The sequence below is a fragment of the Uloborus diversus genome, chromosome 2 (genome assembly GCF_026930045.1).
Source record: "Uloborus diversus isolate 005 chromosome 2, Udiv.v.3.1, whole genome shotgun sequence".
Lineage (NCBI taxonomy): Eukaryota > Metazoa > Arthropoda > Arachnida > Araneae > Uloboridae > Uloborus > Uloborus diversus.
Window position 1 is genome coordinate 87,412,244 of NC_072732.1, and position 16,829 is coordinate 87,429,072.

The window sequence follows — 16,829 nt, forward strand, 5'->3', positions numbered from 1 at the left end:
CCTCCTGGAACAGTGAAAGACATTTACAAAGTTTGAAAGTCTTTAATACCTTCATAAATATATCAAGAAAAAACTTTCCCGTGCTATTAAAAATACAAAACGAAAAAGTAAAAAAAGAAAATAACAAATTTTGGTTTTAATTGCTATACCCCAACTTGCATGCTTTATTTATTATTAATAAACATTGTGAAAGGAATGGCGTCAAAAATATAATATAGGTTTTATTATGAATAAATGTTATGATGTATGTTTTTCTTATTTCATGAGATTTCAAATGAAAGTAATGATTTCTCTTTGAAAATGATTTTAGAGCAATCATTTACACATGTTATACATAAACAACCTCGTCAAAAACGACTTGATTCAATAGTTTCTGTTGTTTTAATTTTATTATCTTCTTCTTGAGTTGTTCCTATGCTGCCATTTATGTCAGGAGCTTCTTTGTCTTTATCCAAATCTGCATTTGGTAATCCTTTAATCCATCTGTTGGCAAACGTAATAAGTATTAATGTCGTTTTATAGTGCAGCAGCATTTTGAATTTCAAAATAGGTTTTCATTTTCTGCATTTAATATTTGCCTATTAAAAAAATCACCTTTCATTATGAATGAATTCAAGATTTCATATTAAAAAAGTGATATAATAATGTGCCTCACATAACCATTTGTATCCAGAATAATCTAGCAACATGCGTTCAAATAAACATGCTGTCAACATGCGAAAAAAAAAACAATGCTTGTGCGCTACATGCAGACAAAGGCAGAAACTAATGGATGTAAAATAGGTCACAGTTTTATTACATAAAGACGATTTTGAACAACATTTTAGTTAGTAAGAAAGGTTTAGAGCAGCTGTAAAAAGTTAGGCTTTAGTAGGTCTAAAGCAAGCGTCGCAAGAAAGGTGCGGCGATCGATGAAAGATTGTCAAAATGTCTTGTTATTGCGACAGTGAGTGTTTTGTCATTGTGACGAATGTATTACAGGCCGCAACTTGCAACAATCAGTTTAAGTCTTTTTTAAAAACTAAAATGTTGTATAAAATCGTCTTTGTGTAGTAAATTTGTGACCTGTTTTCATTCCTTATAAAGTTTCTGTCTTAGCTTACGTTCGACGAGCACGACCGGTAGCGACCGGTCAGTTAATCACGTGACAGCTAATGCTCACGTGCTCCAATCAACCAATCAAAAACTTAGAATGGTAACCGGTTGATCATAGAACGCTGCGGTTAGTAACCGGTAACTTACCGGTCGACCGGTGAGGTTCGTCGAACGCAAGGTTAGTGTGCATGTATCACGTCAGCATTGCGCTTGCGACCATATCTTCCATATGATTCTTGCTTCTTAGCCTCCATTCTAATACCCCTTAAAGTTTTGCCAAAGAGTTTCGAATCACCCTTTATTAGTAATTGCAATACCGGTACACCGAATACCGGTATTTCGCGCAATTTTGTAATACATTAGGCTAATACCGGTATTTCGGTATTAGCCTAAAATATTAAATCATTTCCTTTAAAGAATTTTTAATTTAACTTATTAAATATCTACTTATATTTTAAATATACATTTCTTTTTCCATGATACAGAACCAAAATCAATCAATTTGGCTTCAAAAGCACGAACTAATAGAATATCATTAAACAAAAGTAGCGGAAAGATTGCAAAATGATACTGTCGAAACTCGATGGTGAGATGAATCGCTTTTTCTTGCGTTTTTGTGCGCCATATTTTTATATTTTCCAGTTCCCTGATCACTTCTCCTTGATCCCACTCCTTTCGCGTTAATTCGAGTGTAATTTCTAATGCATTTGACCCATGAACAATTTATTCCAACCGTCCGATTCTTAAAAACTTGGATTTCGTTTTAAATTATTTGTCTCAGCTATAATAAATTTTGACAAAAATATTTTTTCTTTTTGTAGCATAAACAAATAGTATTTTTTGTCACCAAGAGAAATTGATGTTAATATTGGAAAAGTATCGTCTCGGAAAGAAACTACAACTAGCAATGAATTTTTTTTAAAAAATAATATTAATACACACAATACGAAAGAAACACACCCACACTCACACAAAAGGACTTGTCCAAAAATAACTCGCAAGAAACTAAATTATTTGAAGATGAAAAGGGGCCATCTGGACTATTGAAGGAGGTGTATCGCGCATTTTTAACAGTACTACCGACCTGCATGAATTCAGGAATAGTATTTTCAAATGTAGGAAAGTTAAGCACTAAAATAAGTTTCAGTCATTATGACAATTCAACCTATGCTTTTGACTATTATTATTTTTTTACAATGAAATTTGTTCCTTAATTCTATGTTCTTAATATGTATTCATAAATAATAGGGCTCAACCGATGGCATTTTTTGTCCGATTGGCCGATGCTGATTGTTGACCGATTGTTCAAAGATGACCGATTGATTTTCTTCAAATGGCCGATGGCGATGCCGGTAGCCGATGGCAAAAAAATAAATAAACAAATAAATAAATAAATAAAAAACAAAAAAAAAAACGGAAATCAATTGCTAAAATTGTCAGGGATTTGAAGGATCCTTCCCCCTCACTTTCTCACTCTTGCCACCATTTTCCTGATGCTGAAAAAGAAAAGTTTTTGTTAGGAGGTTTTCAAGAAACTCGCTTATAATCAAATGTTAACTCTTTTATAACGAAATTTAGGAAAACATTGTTTTCTTCCTCCTCAAGTTAACCTCTACAGTAGAAAAAACAGTGGTTCCATGATTTTCCTCTGCCATCCCCTCAGAGAAAAATGAGGAATTGCAGTGATATGCCATCAAGAAAAACTCTTGTTTGGTATCTAAGTAATTTTATTCTGGTAGTGATACGAAAACTTACATTTCTAAGAGATTTTCTTTTTGCTTACAAATATAGATTCAAAATATACTATTCATTTTGGGAAAATACGTTTGTTTTTCCCACATATGGAGGGTAAATTTGCCACCCCTAAAAAAGTGCCGCCGGTACGAACCGCTCCCTCCGCCCCACCTTAGCTACGCCAATGGTCTCACTTATCCCCTTCCCCCCCCCCTCTATCACCTCAACTGTATTTGGTCAATACAAAAATAGTGCAATCGGAAAACCGGGATTTGAAACTGAAACAGGCTGTTAAATGAAAGTATAGTACACTATATGACCAAAAGTATTGGGACACTTTCAAAAATTTACATTTTTAAGGATTTCTCAAAAAATAAGAGATTAACTGCTTTGTAACTTTTGTCACAAAACAGGTATACTCCAGCTGTCAATATCCAATAAATAATAGACCACCTTTGCGTTTTGGGTGTCAGTAAAAAATTGGGGAAAAAAATATTTTGTGGTCCACATTCATCGTAAATAGCTCAGAATAAGTTGTAAACTTCAGAAATTAGTTAACTTACTATGTACAATCATTTTTCGTAATTTCGAGAAGGTATCACTGATATTCATGAAAATATAAGCATTTCTTAAAAAACTACGAATTTTATTTGAAGGGTTTTGACTCATTACACGCAAAGTTTCTCATCAAAGCTTACGAAACTTTCAGAAAACTTGACAGCATAAAAAAGAAGCATAATACTAAAATTTGATATTAAAATTTTGAAATTTTGATAAACTATGGACCTTTAAAGCAATTAATTTATCACTGCACGTGTGCGAAAGGTAGCAATTTATAACTTTCATCATTTAGTACCCAACTAGATTCCTCAACTCATAAAAAAGTTTCAGTTCAATGTCTCAAAAATTTAGAAAGTTATCAGCAAACTAATGAGTCAAATTTGAATAACTACGAATCGCGAGGGATTGTTCGCAAGTAATCTGTTTTGATCATGAATCACACTGAACGATTGCAAGCAAATGTTACAAACTTGCGAACGACCCACCACGGTTCGTCGCCTACATAAGAATTATTGAAATTCGGGTCATTAGATCGCTGATATCTTTCTGACTTTTTAAGATATTGAACTGGAATTTTTTCATTAGATCAAGAAGTTACTTGGCTTTTTGATTATGAAAGTTTTAAATTGGTCACTTTTGCGCATGCGCAGTGAAAAATTAATTGCTTTAAGGTGTATATTTTATCAAATTTTGAACATTTTAATTTCAAATTTTGTATTATGCTTCTTTCGTATGCTGTCAAGTTTTCTGAAAGTTTCGTTAGTTTTGATGAAAAACTTTGCATGTTACAAACCGAAAACCTTCAAATAAAATTTGTAATTTTGAAAGAAATGCCTATATTTTCGTGAATATGAGTGATACCTTCTCAAACGTATGAAAAATGATTGTACATATTAAGCTAGCTAATTAATGAAATCTACAGCTTATTTTCAGCTATTTACGATGCATGATGATCAAAAAAAATTTTTGCTAGCCTCAATTTGTTACTGACCCTCAAAATACAAGGGTGATATAATTTTTATTGCAAAATGGCAGCTGGAGCATACTTTTTATGTGACAAAAGTTTCAAAGCTGTTTCTCTTTTTTTTGAGGAAAAGTGTCTCAATACTTTTGGTCATGCAGTGTAAGTTCGTAAGCAATATATATATATATATATATATATATATATATATATATACACATTAGGGTGGTCCTTATTTATATGGGAATTTTTTTTTTCTGAATTCAACAATTCAACAAGTGACGCCCCCCCCCCCCCCAGTTTTGTGACACTATAATAAAAAGTAACGTGTGCAAAATTTGAACTCGATCGGTCAATAATAACACGTGCCCCTAGGCCGTTGAACTTTAACATTTTTGATAATTTTATCACAAATATTCCGAGTTTTTACTTCAGACCCAGTACATCGTTTCTCCTAGGTTTGCAAAATATTTTTACAGTGAGGTAGCACTAAAATTAACCTTTTTAATTAATTTATATCATCTAAAGATTTTACTTTGAATAAGAATAAAATAATGCTTTAGAAACTTTCCTTAATCGTACGCTTTTCTCAATGTATCTCGATAGTGTGTATTTTTTTCCGATAGTCTTGGACGGTCTGTAAAATAAATTGCTTTGTAACTCATATTTGGTAAATTAGTTGTGAAATTCTTCGATTAATATTGTGCTCCTCTTTCAGTTGTATCATTCACAATTTTCAGCATTTTAACAATCTCTCTTCCCTTTAAATAACTTAAACATTTTGCCGTGAATCAGGATCAAATAGGAAAAATCTTTTAGTATTTGCAACTTACGAAACAATTTTATTGACTCGTAATTGATTCTATAAAGAGGAAGATCTTTACTAAGAAAGTATCCTAAATCATCTACTGTTATCTGAAATTTGTTAAACAGTCATCAGACACGCCTTCCTTATCACAAGCATTTTTTGGACTAGCCTTTTCCTATCTTCAAAGTTAATTTCTTCATCCAATACGGACAAAGCTACTAGTTTATCCCCTAAATACCATAAGTGATTTATGAATTTTCCAATCACTGCTTCTGTTTTTCGTCATTTTGTACGTTGCTAGTTTTTCAGACTTATTATATTATTCAAAGTAGCCTCTATTGGGTTCCTGTGAAAAACCGTTTCTTCATACAGCATTTAATTGTAAAACAGCTTTGTAAAACAACATAGAAGGGCTTTCTTTTCATGTAAGGTCAATTCAAATTGTTTCCTAAATATAAAAATTTTCAAACAAAAATTCCTTTTGCCACCCATGTGGCTCAGAGATAAGATGCCGGTTGTCGAAAACATATCCCTGTAGGAGGAAATTCACCAGGAAATATTATTACAAGTTATGAGAATTCTCTGCAATCTTTCTCAGTTCCGCTTTTTACTAGCAATAATATGTCATCCACTTCGACTTTTAGAATTTAAGTGGTATGTGTACATGATTGAAATGTTATAAGTTCTGAATGATGAAGATCTTTCCACAAAATTTTGAAGCGCTTAAATAATTGAATATCTGATCTAGAACTAAAAAAGGCAAGAACTTCTTTAAGGACACACTCTGCAGTACGATTTCAAGTGCATGATGATGGCAATCCAAATGTAATATATCACCGTTCAGTTTTTGCTCTAAAAAATTGCATGCACAATTTATACGGTTGATATTGCAAGTCGTTGTATCAAACACTACAGCTAGAACAGTTAGCAATAAAGAGCTATCATCTAAGATATCATATACAACTGAAGAAATATCTAAGGAATTCCGAGTAGCTGTTCAATATTAGGACTTGAAGCTATCACGGTAATCCTGTCGGCGTTCTTTTTCCAGTTACATCTGGATGTAGCTTTGTATCCCAGTGAATAATTACAAAATCTAAATTTAAATTCAGGAAATTTAATTTTACCTCTCGAAGATTTTTTTTTTTTTTTTTGCTCTCTTAAGGAATGTACGATTTATCACTAGGTCATTTGGATTTAAATTTACTGCATCTACATAGGCTGTAAATAAATGAACATCTTTATCCCTAATATGGCATTTGTCTAACAGTGATGAAAGGCGAGCAGATATCAATAATTGTCAAGCTTTTTTGCATTGTGGTAGACCAGCTGTAGAAAACAAAAGTTCAACAGGTTAGGATAGATACCCATTTCGGTTTCTAAATCTTGTGAATTGCAAGAATTTGATGATAATAAAGGATTATGTACTGAAATAGAAGAAAATTAATTTCAGATTTCTACATTGTTCCGATCTGGATATATTTTTTAAATTTATGTTTTAGCTATGGAAAATACAGCATATTTTTATGTTAGCATTAATCGGGGATTTTTCGAAATTTATATTTTAAAAATAAAAATTGCATAAGCATTTAGGTATGTTTATAACTAAAGAACAGCGAATTAAAATATAATTGCAATTACTTATATTTATAACATTGAAACCTTGCGACTCTATTTGACACACCTATTACATACACAGGAAATTTTGTAAATCAACACCCCTAAAAGATCGTTCATTAATGGCCTAGGTCTTTAATTAATGGACTATAGAATCCCTTGTGTCCATTTTGATGGGAAGAAACGTTCCCCTGCCGCTTGGTTGGAACAAGCGCAGAAGAGCGGTACTCTTGACCCAAGGCCTTTGGTGTACATTTTATTCTCTGTAACATGTTAAATTTTACAGAATGAAAGTGAGAGAATGGTCAATCTAGAAGTAGCAGCACCTCTTGAGGGTCAAAATTACTTTAAATATAAAACGTTAGAATATTTTTACATAAAAATGAGAAAATCAGCAATTTTTTCTTCGGAACTCAAAAAAGGGGGGCCCTAGGGGCACGTGTTAATATTCATGGATTGACTTTAAATTTTGCAAGGATCATTTATTTGTACAATGGAACAAATTGAGGGGGCGTCGCGTAAAATATTTGCAACTTCAAAAATAAGGACCACCCTAATATACATATATATATATATATATATATATATATATACATATATATATATATATATATATATATATATATATATATATATATATATATATATATATATATATATATATATATATATATATATATATATATATATATATTACTACTTCACATGTAACTTTATTTTGAGTGTGTTATAATTAGAACTCATGAAATCAAAGAAGCAAATAACTAATACACATTAATTTGAGGAAATCTATGATCTAAGTAAGATTGGCATATATGACCAGTTACGTTGGTGGGAATTTGTTTTGCGATTAATAAATTTGATTATTGTTAGGGATTGAAAAATTTCTGAATGTTAGGTTGTAATTAACGCAGTGTACCAGATTACTCTGAATATTCCTATTCGCTTATATGTGTGTGAAAACTACACCAACAACCGGAAAAAGGCGATAATGTCGAAAATATTCACATGTGACTAATAAATTTTATGTGTAAAAAATTTTATATGAAAACATCACTCCTTTTACTTTGTATTAAAAAGTAAAAAAAAAAAGCAAAGGTCCTTTTTTCTGAAAACATCGGCCAATTCCATCGGTTTTTTCGATGTTTTTTCAGGCCGATGGGCCGATATTCCCTCCAAGTTAGCATCGGCCGCCAATGCCGATGTGGCTAAATAGTTGAACCATCGGCGCCAATGGTCGAGTCCTAATAAATAATACAATTTTTGACAAAATTATGAAACGTGGGGACAAAACAATATGTTTTTAAGCATTTTTTGAGAAATTTCAAATACCGGTATTAATACCGGTATTCCGGTATCCCGTTTCCAAAATACTGAATAGCGGTATTGAATTTTTTTGTCCGGTATTGCATTCCTTGCCCTGTATGTATGCAGAGTTGTCAGAAAGTGGGCGCACCTTCCTCTTATTTTCAACTTTATACATGGTTGAATGTTTGTTAATTTTTTAAAGAGTTTTGAAAATTGCAGTGTTCCGATATAGCATTTTATTCGTAAATAATCCTATATTTAAGATTTTATCCAATAAATCTACTTACATAAATATTCCTAGAGGTATTAAAAACGTAACTGCAAGAAGAATAAATGTCAATCCAGGGAAAAAATCCAAAGAAGCATTGAAGATTTGAGACACAGGAGCTGTGCTGAGTGATGGAATCACTGATTCCACCATAGTAAAAATTGCAAATATTTTACCTGAGAAAGAAAAAAAAAGTCGAATTACGGTTTTATCTTATTTAGCAGTGATTTTTTCAAATGTGATATTTTTCTGTTTTTCCATGCAATGCTCGTTTTTCCTCACTGCTCGATTAAAAATGAGACCATTTTCGCTCTCGTTTACTCGTAATAAAACAATTATTCTTTTTTAGAGTGGCAGAAAGACAAAGTGTAAGCTATGGTTTTTTTAAATTCATATATTATTGTTTTCAACCGATAAAAAAAAATGATCTGATCCTTCACTTAATTTAGCATATTTTTCAATTCTAAATTTGGTCTTGGTACGTTTGTCAGTTCTTTCTCACACATTGCACTTTTGCGAAGAGAAAAAAAACCATTATACTTTAATACATTTAACGTTTAACACAATAAGTATTCTAGTTACTAAATATCAGCTTGTCGTTTAATCAGTTAAGATAGAAAGTGTTTTTTAAATTTCAAAAGATTTATCAGAATAAAATTAAATATATTCATTTAGGATTCATTTCATTCATTTGGGAGTAAGAGATGCATAATAGAAACATAGAGTAAACTTAAGTGCAACCGGATATAATTTTTTCCACTTTTAAATATTTCGGCATTTTAATTTCATGTTTAAATGTGAATTCAGATATAAAAGTTTATACTTATTATTTATATCGTCGTCTCAGAGCAAAAACAAGACATATAATCCGAGAAATAACAATGAGGTGACGGTATTTAGTATGTTTAAATTTTGAGAACTCTAGTATACTCATCCATTTTCTCTAATTTACGTAATCTCGTGTTTACCAAAAACAAACAGTAGATTTTGACTTAATAATGTTTAAATTGTAAGGTATAAAATTTTGAATGATGTTTACCAATTTTTAATTTAAGTAACACGCTTTTAAAACGAATTATTGGCTGGAATTGAAAGTTTCGCTGCTTTAATGTTTTACTCAAACGCTATACGTTCTTTCTTATGTATTTGCTAAATCTAAGCATATGCTAACCTAAAACAGAGCATTGTTTAGTTCATATCAGTTAATGCTCAGGATAGTTTTATCATGTTGTTGCTTACCAAAGTTATGTTAGTTTTTCATCTAAAAATATTATTTTACAAACAAAATAAATTTTATATAACTGTAAAATATATTTCAGAACTATGCATCTTTTCACATAAATGAGGGTCGTTGCTCCTTAGAAAAGTATTAAAATTGTTTATTTTATTATAAATACGATTTTTTCTAAAAAAAATTGTGACTTTTATTATATCTGTATAAAAACGAGCTGATGTGTGTGTGCATCACATGAGTTCCTTTCACTCCAATTTTAATTTCATTTTCCCATTATTGCAATTTTAATGTGATTCAATAGTTTACTCTAAATATCACCACCAGTGGCCAAATTGAAACAAGATTTACAAAGAAAAAAAATCGCCAAATTTGTTGCCAAGTTGGCGATAAAACTTGGCAACCAAAAGACTGGCGATGTATCGCCAAGTGTCCTCCAAATTATAACACCACTTGAGTAAACATCGAAATTACCAATGATTTCCATCCAAAAAGGGGCAAAAGATTCGGTTAGAAACACCCGAATGCAACCAAAAGGGGAGCTGCACAACTAGATCCCACTAGGAGTCTAAGTACCAAATTTCAACTTTCTAGGACATACCGTTCTTGAGTTATGCGACATACATACGCGCATATACGCGCATCCGCACATACGCACATCCGCGCATCATACATACGTACACACAGACGTCACGAGAAAAGTCCTTGTAATTAACTCGGGGAATGTCAAAATGGATATTTCGGGTGTTTATACGTTTTTAGGCACTTATCCGCTTGTGGTCGGGTTGAAAAAAAAAACTAAACTTTAATTCGGGGGTTAGGAAAATGGAAATTGAGGCCGAATTTTGAGTGAAATTTTTTTTCGCGAATACAATACTTCTTTTTTTGTAAAAGGAAGTAAAAATACTTTGCTTGACAGCATAATTATTTGCTGAAACTGAAGTCTTTTGCTCTACCGAGTATGTTTGTGGTGAACTATTATATTGTTAGAAGCATAATAAAACTACATTTTTTTTGAATGAAATATTAAACAAGCACATTTGTTTTTATTTATATAATCTTAAATTAATGTAATGTTATGTCCCTTAGTAATCCAAAACGCTCAGTGCTACAGGTTTGTGTATTGCTTTTTAAATGATGAATTTTATATGCATTTTTTAAAATCATTTTAAATGTAATATGTTTATACATTTTCATGTATTCTTACCAATATCGTCTTGTGGAGCAACTTTAGAAATTCTTGAAAGTACAGCTAAAGGTATTAACATTTCCATCACTCCAATCATGTAAGCTGGAAAAGTCAAATGGGACTTATATCAAAAGCCCGTAGTATTTCGGCAGTAATTGTATACTTGGAAAACTAGTGAACAAACGTAAAGAAATACTGAACAGAAAAGGTGTTGCTCATAAAACATTTCAACAAAACATTTGAACAACATGAAACAACAACTCAAACATATCAGTGTTTGAGAATTAGTCAACATTTTTATGCTGACACACATTAGTTTTACGTTGTATAATCTTGGAATGTTTTACAAAATGTATTCTTATACATTTTTTGAACAACAATCTCTAATATTGCCGAGCTATGCGCAAAAGTCGTGTCTATACTTCTTTATAACACTAAAACATCTCTGTCAAGGTATGACGGGGGAAAATTGCTTCTTCATTTGAGCGAAACAATCGCCTCTTTGGTGGTATTTTGATAATGTAAATTTTCACTCTGACTGCGGTGGGTTAGCATTAACTCCAGTAGATAGCGTTCATTGTTGACCGCTTTTTCGTTACTTCATTCTCCTAGAATAAGTCTTACCAGTAAAACAGTTAATTTATTGGATTCAGTTCAGCCTTGTCAAAATAAAGCATTTCCTTGGTTGTCAAACATTACCAAACAATATTATCAAATTATCATGCTATGGCACGAGTTTCATTGTTGGAGACGTCACAAAGCGTCACTCGATCAATAAATCGGCAATTATATATATAAGGATTATTTACCAACATGAAATGTTTTATGATCATTTGCCAATGGGAAGTATTTTTTACAAAAATCGTCAAAAGTGACATCTGAATCAATTACACGCGGGTGTAAAACTTTAAAAAACAATGTCTCATTTTTAACTCTGCTGCGTAACGACTTATATGCTTAGCTCGGCAGAATACAGGATGATCCTGAAAAGTGGGCTAACTTTAAGAAGTGATGGAGTACCTCAATGATATTTGGAATCACATAGCGTATTCTGAAAAGTTTTCATCACGAGGTAGAGGCCGTGATCGAATGCACGACCGTGCTTCAGTATCAAATATCCTTGCATGAAGATTGCATTTTTGCTCTTTAATGCTATGTGATTTCGAATACTCTTAGTGTAAAACAAGAAATAGCAGCGTTAAATTGCACAAATTGCATATTACTGCAAATGTTTTAATTTCGTTTTTACTTTTTAAGCACAATGGTAATGGTTCAACCTTAATCTAGGCGTATTTTATCACCTCTTAACTTTGGGTCGCTTTTTCAATTTCAAATTGTATTATGATTGTTCCATTTTTTCGGAACAATAATGGGGTCGTTTCCAAAATTTTAAAGGTGTTTTTTTCTGAAAGAGCATGCTTAAAAATATAGGATCTGACCATTTTTTAAATAATTTGTTCAAGTTCAATATTTAAAAAAAAAAAAAAACTTAAATCGGTGCGCTTTCATTGTTTACGTTTCTGTCGTGCGACATCACAAATGATGAAATGCCATTCAGTGTTGCCATTCACGGAGAAAAATATTTAATTCGCATCTTTACTCACGTGCATTGGCAACGATATGGTTGATAGCAAGCGTAGAGTGCAATATTTAATTCGCTTCTTGATTATCATAACGTGGAAACGCGAAAGAAAGATGCGCCAAATTACATCATTTGTGACGTCATAAAGACCACACCTTGTTTTCGAAATCGGACATTTTAAAAAAATCATTTAAATATAACTGTTGGGAAAATGAAAGTATTTTCTGGGTCCTTGTTATTTTTTGTACTCATTCTATCAATTTCAGAGACTAAAAGTACTACTTTTGACTGAAGGAAACAACCCCTTTAATGAAATAAAGAGTTTAAGCTTTTTCCTGTTAAATTAGCTTTTTCCCATTAAAAAGAAAGTATGAAGTAAAAGCTCGTAAGAAAAATCTTGCGCTAATAAGCCGTATAAAATCAAAAAATAAATTAACTTCACATATTCTGCAACTTACCAGTATAAAATAGATACTCTTTTGATGCGAATCCTGTGAGCAGGGATTTACTAATTGTTGAAGTGGATCCAACTAAGCCAAGTGTGCAATCACCAAGATTTAACTTTTTGAACATTGGAACAATAAACAAGGTACCTATAGTTCCTATCATTGCAAATATTCCAAACACAGTAGAATATTTTGTGTTGTCCCAGTCATAGCGATGATGGACATAAGAGAAGCCGATTGTAGCAACAGCTAAAAGATAAGAATGCATATTTTTGAAATTGATTTTAAAATTTCTATTTTCGTTGTAGTTACAAAGCCTTAGCTTATGGCTTATTATGATAATCATCTACTTGGACATTACGAATTCTTGTTATATGTCTGACTCAATTTTGAGATGCCCATATTATTTTAGTTTTATCGTATATAAACACGTGTTCTGTATTCTCTTTTGTTTTTCAATGTTGTGTAGTATGTAATTGGAGCTTTTATCGTGTATCATATTTTTTACGAAATCAAATAACTTTTGCTATGAGCCTTGTGCCCTGATTACCACGGTACATTGCTGACAAAAGGATGCAGAAAATAAGCTGTTAAATATATTTGTGTGTCGTAATGTAAGAAAAGTACGTAAAATGTCAATGTATTTCAAGAACATTGAAGAAGTTGTGAAAATTATTGGGTAATATGCGGCAATACAATAGATAAGATATTTTCAATTAGCTTGAAAAAAATGATTAAATTAATCTTTCAATTACAATATTATTACTAAATAATTGAGTTTTAATTATATAAATACAAACTCATCGGCAAGAAGAGTAGAACTTAAGAGAAGATGGAAGATTAAGAAGACTAAATAATTAAGCTTATCTCTACATAGTATAAAATGAAGTCCCAAAAAGCGTCTGTTTGTTTGAACTCGCAAAACTCGAGAACTACCCGGCCGATTGCGCTGTAATTTTCACAGTTTGTTCCTTAAAGTCCTGAGAAGGTTTGCAGGCTAGTTCGAATAAAATTCGACGAGTAGTTCTTTTTTAATTCCAATTTACGTCTAATTTTCACATAAGTTCTCAAATATGGGGGTGAAAAATTACTTGCACATATTAATATTACATATCGTTTGAAAGGGTAGAATTTTCCGCGTTCTACGCAATTTGTTGCAATGCTCTAACTTTATTACGGCGGGAGTTATTTGCATTTTTAGCTCGAATTTTTTTAGGCTTAGCTGAAATTTAGGCACTTCTTTCTTCATTAAACAAATCAATAAAAAGTGAAAGAATTGTCCCATAGCTTTCTTTTTGACGCCATTGGAAAAAGCGACCTTTTTTACTCCAGATCTAACTTGACCTATGGTCAAAAAAATAAGCTTTTATCTCGAAAGGAAAAAAAGTTACAAGCCTTTTTAAATCAAGTGTAAGAAATCTCAATTCCATTCAAATTGTGAACCATTTTCTTTCGCATCTTAATTCCTTAAACTTATTTTATTTTGTGTTTCCATGGTTACACATTTTAAATCAATCTTTCTGGTTTTAATTACTTAAAAGTATTTTAATATCTGTCGTTATTGTTTGGAAGGGAAATCATGATGTTTTTTTATTTATTTTTTACGCCTGATTGCTGAATATACGTCACTTGATACATTTTTTATTTTCAAGGTGGACCGGGCAAAGCCGGGCAACGCAGCTAGTATTGTATAAGTATACAGGGTTTTCCGTTTTAACATGCATGACCTTGATTTTTGCAACCGTTAATTACAAAGTAAGAGTTCAAGTAAGACAAAGTATTTGTATTTTTCATTGGCTATTTTAAAAATAAATGCAAATGTTATGCCGTGATACGCAAAAACACACTACAAAACCACGAACAATTTGAAAAACCACACTCTATACACACATATAATTTTAAACACTTGTTAACCGTTATATTTTCCCCCAAAAGGTGTTATTCACGGCGATTAAAAAGTGGTGTAAGTCACAAAAAGCTGCGTTTCATACCTCGGGGAATATTGGTGGTACTAATTTCAAACTTTTTGTGTTGGAATTATTTTTTAATGGAGATTATTTCCCTAAACATAAGTTAGGGGACCTAGGGCCTGTAGAAAAAGTTAAATTTGGTATTTTTTCTTATTTTCATTTTTACTTCAGACTTTCAGCATTTTAACTCTGCACCTGATTTTGAGCATTTCAGATCTAAGACTAACGGTTGCGAAAATAAAGGTCTTGCAGGTTAAAACGGCAGGTTAACTGTATACACATAGGCAAGATTGCTTAGTTATACTTTTACACAGATTATTTGTCTTTGTTTTCATAACTACGCAGTTTTCAGGAGCTCGTTATTATGAATAACACAGAAGAACATATTGTACCAAATAAGTAAGGAAAAAAATTAATGTTAATTACTCAAAATTTGTGTTGCAGAATGGCTCTATTTCCTTCAACGCTAGATAAAAAGAGACCATCAAAGGTTACAAACTGATGGTTTGAAGCTATATTTCTGTAATTAATTACGTTTTACTGTTAGAACGATGCATTAAACCATTTTTTAGTAAGTGCAATTTATAATTCAGGTTTTAAATAAAGATTCTTCATAGCAGCTTTCTGAGCATAAATGTTTTTAGAGCACTCTATTCAACATATAAAAAATTTTACTCCTTATATTTCAGGTATTTAGCAGTTTTACTACGTCTTTATAACTTAAAGTAACTTTTTTAAATATATTTTTTGTTACTGCTTTGGTTATGAAATAACATATATGAATTCATGACTCAAAAAAAATGGCAATATTTTCTAAGAGTTGAAAAAATATGACTGTTGTTCGGATGTACTTACATTGCTGACTCATAGCAAATATCATCATACATAGCATTAGCAAAAGAATTTGCCATTTTCCTTTGTTCGGCCGTTTCTTCATTGTAGTTTTGTAGCTGGCAATAACATTTTCTGTAGAGAACAATTTTCGCAGCTTCAACTTCCAACTTTCTTTGTTTTCTAACCCTCTTGTCTCTTTAATGAAAAACACAGTCCAAAGAAGTGCAAGAATGTGCCCTGCTGTTGCTATTAGAAATATTGCCGTGTATCCAAGGGACATAAATACATACCCACTCGCCAACATGCCTATTGGCGCAGAAATACCAGCAGCGGCTTGAATTATTGTATATTTCATTGTCCTGTTGCTTTCTGTTGATATATCTGTAATGTAACTGTATAATATTGTCATTATGGTGAGGAAACTTCCTGATAATCCATTGATAAGCGCTGGAATAAATAGGAACTCAACTCTGGTGTTCATAAACACAGTTAGGAAGCTATTTATAAAGCCATCAATAATTACCCCGAGAAGACATACAATCAACGGAACTTTGCGGCTGTATCTATCACTCCACGATCCAATGAAAACCACTAAAATGGAGGATGTTAGAAAAGACAAGAAATTGTACCCAAGAATGTAATTGTTGGCTAATTTCACAACCTCAGTTTTTACGTCAGGATAGTAGGAAATATTAGAACAGACGCTTGAAGAATAGTTGAAGTGAACCAAGCATACTTTATCAACTATTAAAGTTATTTGAGAGACACCTCGAAAAGTGAACGAAAGCGAATATAAGAACATCAGTAGTTCTACTTTCATTTGTTTTATTTCGGATAAAATTGACCATGCCCCTGACGAGTTTTCTTCTTCTATTTTATTTCTTGAGCTATGGTTTGGACCATCGCAGAGAGTATTGAACTTTGTCAACTCGATCGGTTCCATACTTTTCATTGCCTCTTCAGAAACGATTGCTACTTTGCCTTTTCTGGATAACATCTTAAAAAGCTTTTGTTACAATTTTGGTATGTCCTAGAAAAAAAGAGAGACAATAATTATAATTTTTATAAAAGAGTCTTGAAAGTGTGAACGATTTTGGAATGTTAAAATGAAATGAAGGAAAAAAAAATGAAAATATAAGACTTTATGCTTGTCATTTAAAAAATTATATTTTATTAAATTATAGGAGAAGATTGACATTAATGGACGGTACCCACAATTGGGCAG

The 16,829-nt window shown here is 31.9% G+C and overlaps 1 protein-coding gene across 1 annotated transcript; it reads right to left on the reverse strand.

Moving 5' to 3' along the window:
• Nucleotides 1–347: 347 nt before the first annotated feature.
• Nucleotides 348–16,601, reverse strand: LOC129216402 (proton-coupled folate transporter-like). The gene is made up of 5 exons (XM_054850617.1): nucleotides 15,626–16,601; nucleotides 12,813–13,049; nucleotides 10,791–10,874; nucleotides 8,372–8,528; nucleotides 348–483 (listed from the first exon to the last, which is right to left on the reverse strand). The coding sequence occupies exons 1-5, from the start codon at nucleotides 16,599–16,601 to the stop codon at nucleotides 348–350; spliced, it is 1,590 nt and encodes a 529-aa protein (XP_054706592.1).
• Nucleotides 16,602–16,829: the final 228 nt, after the last annotated feature.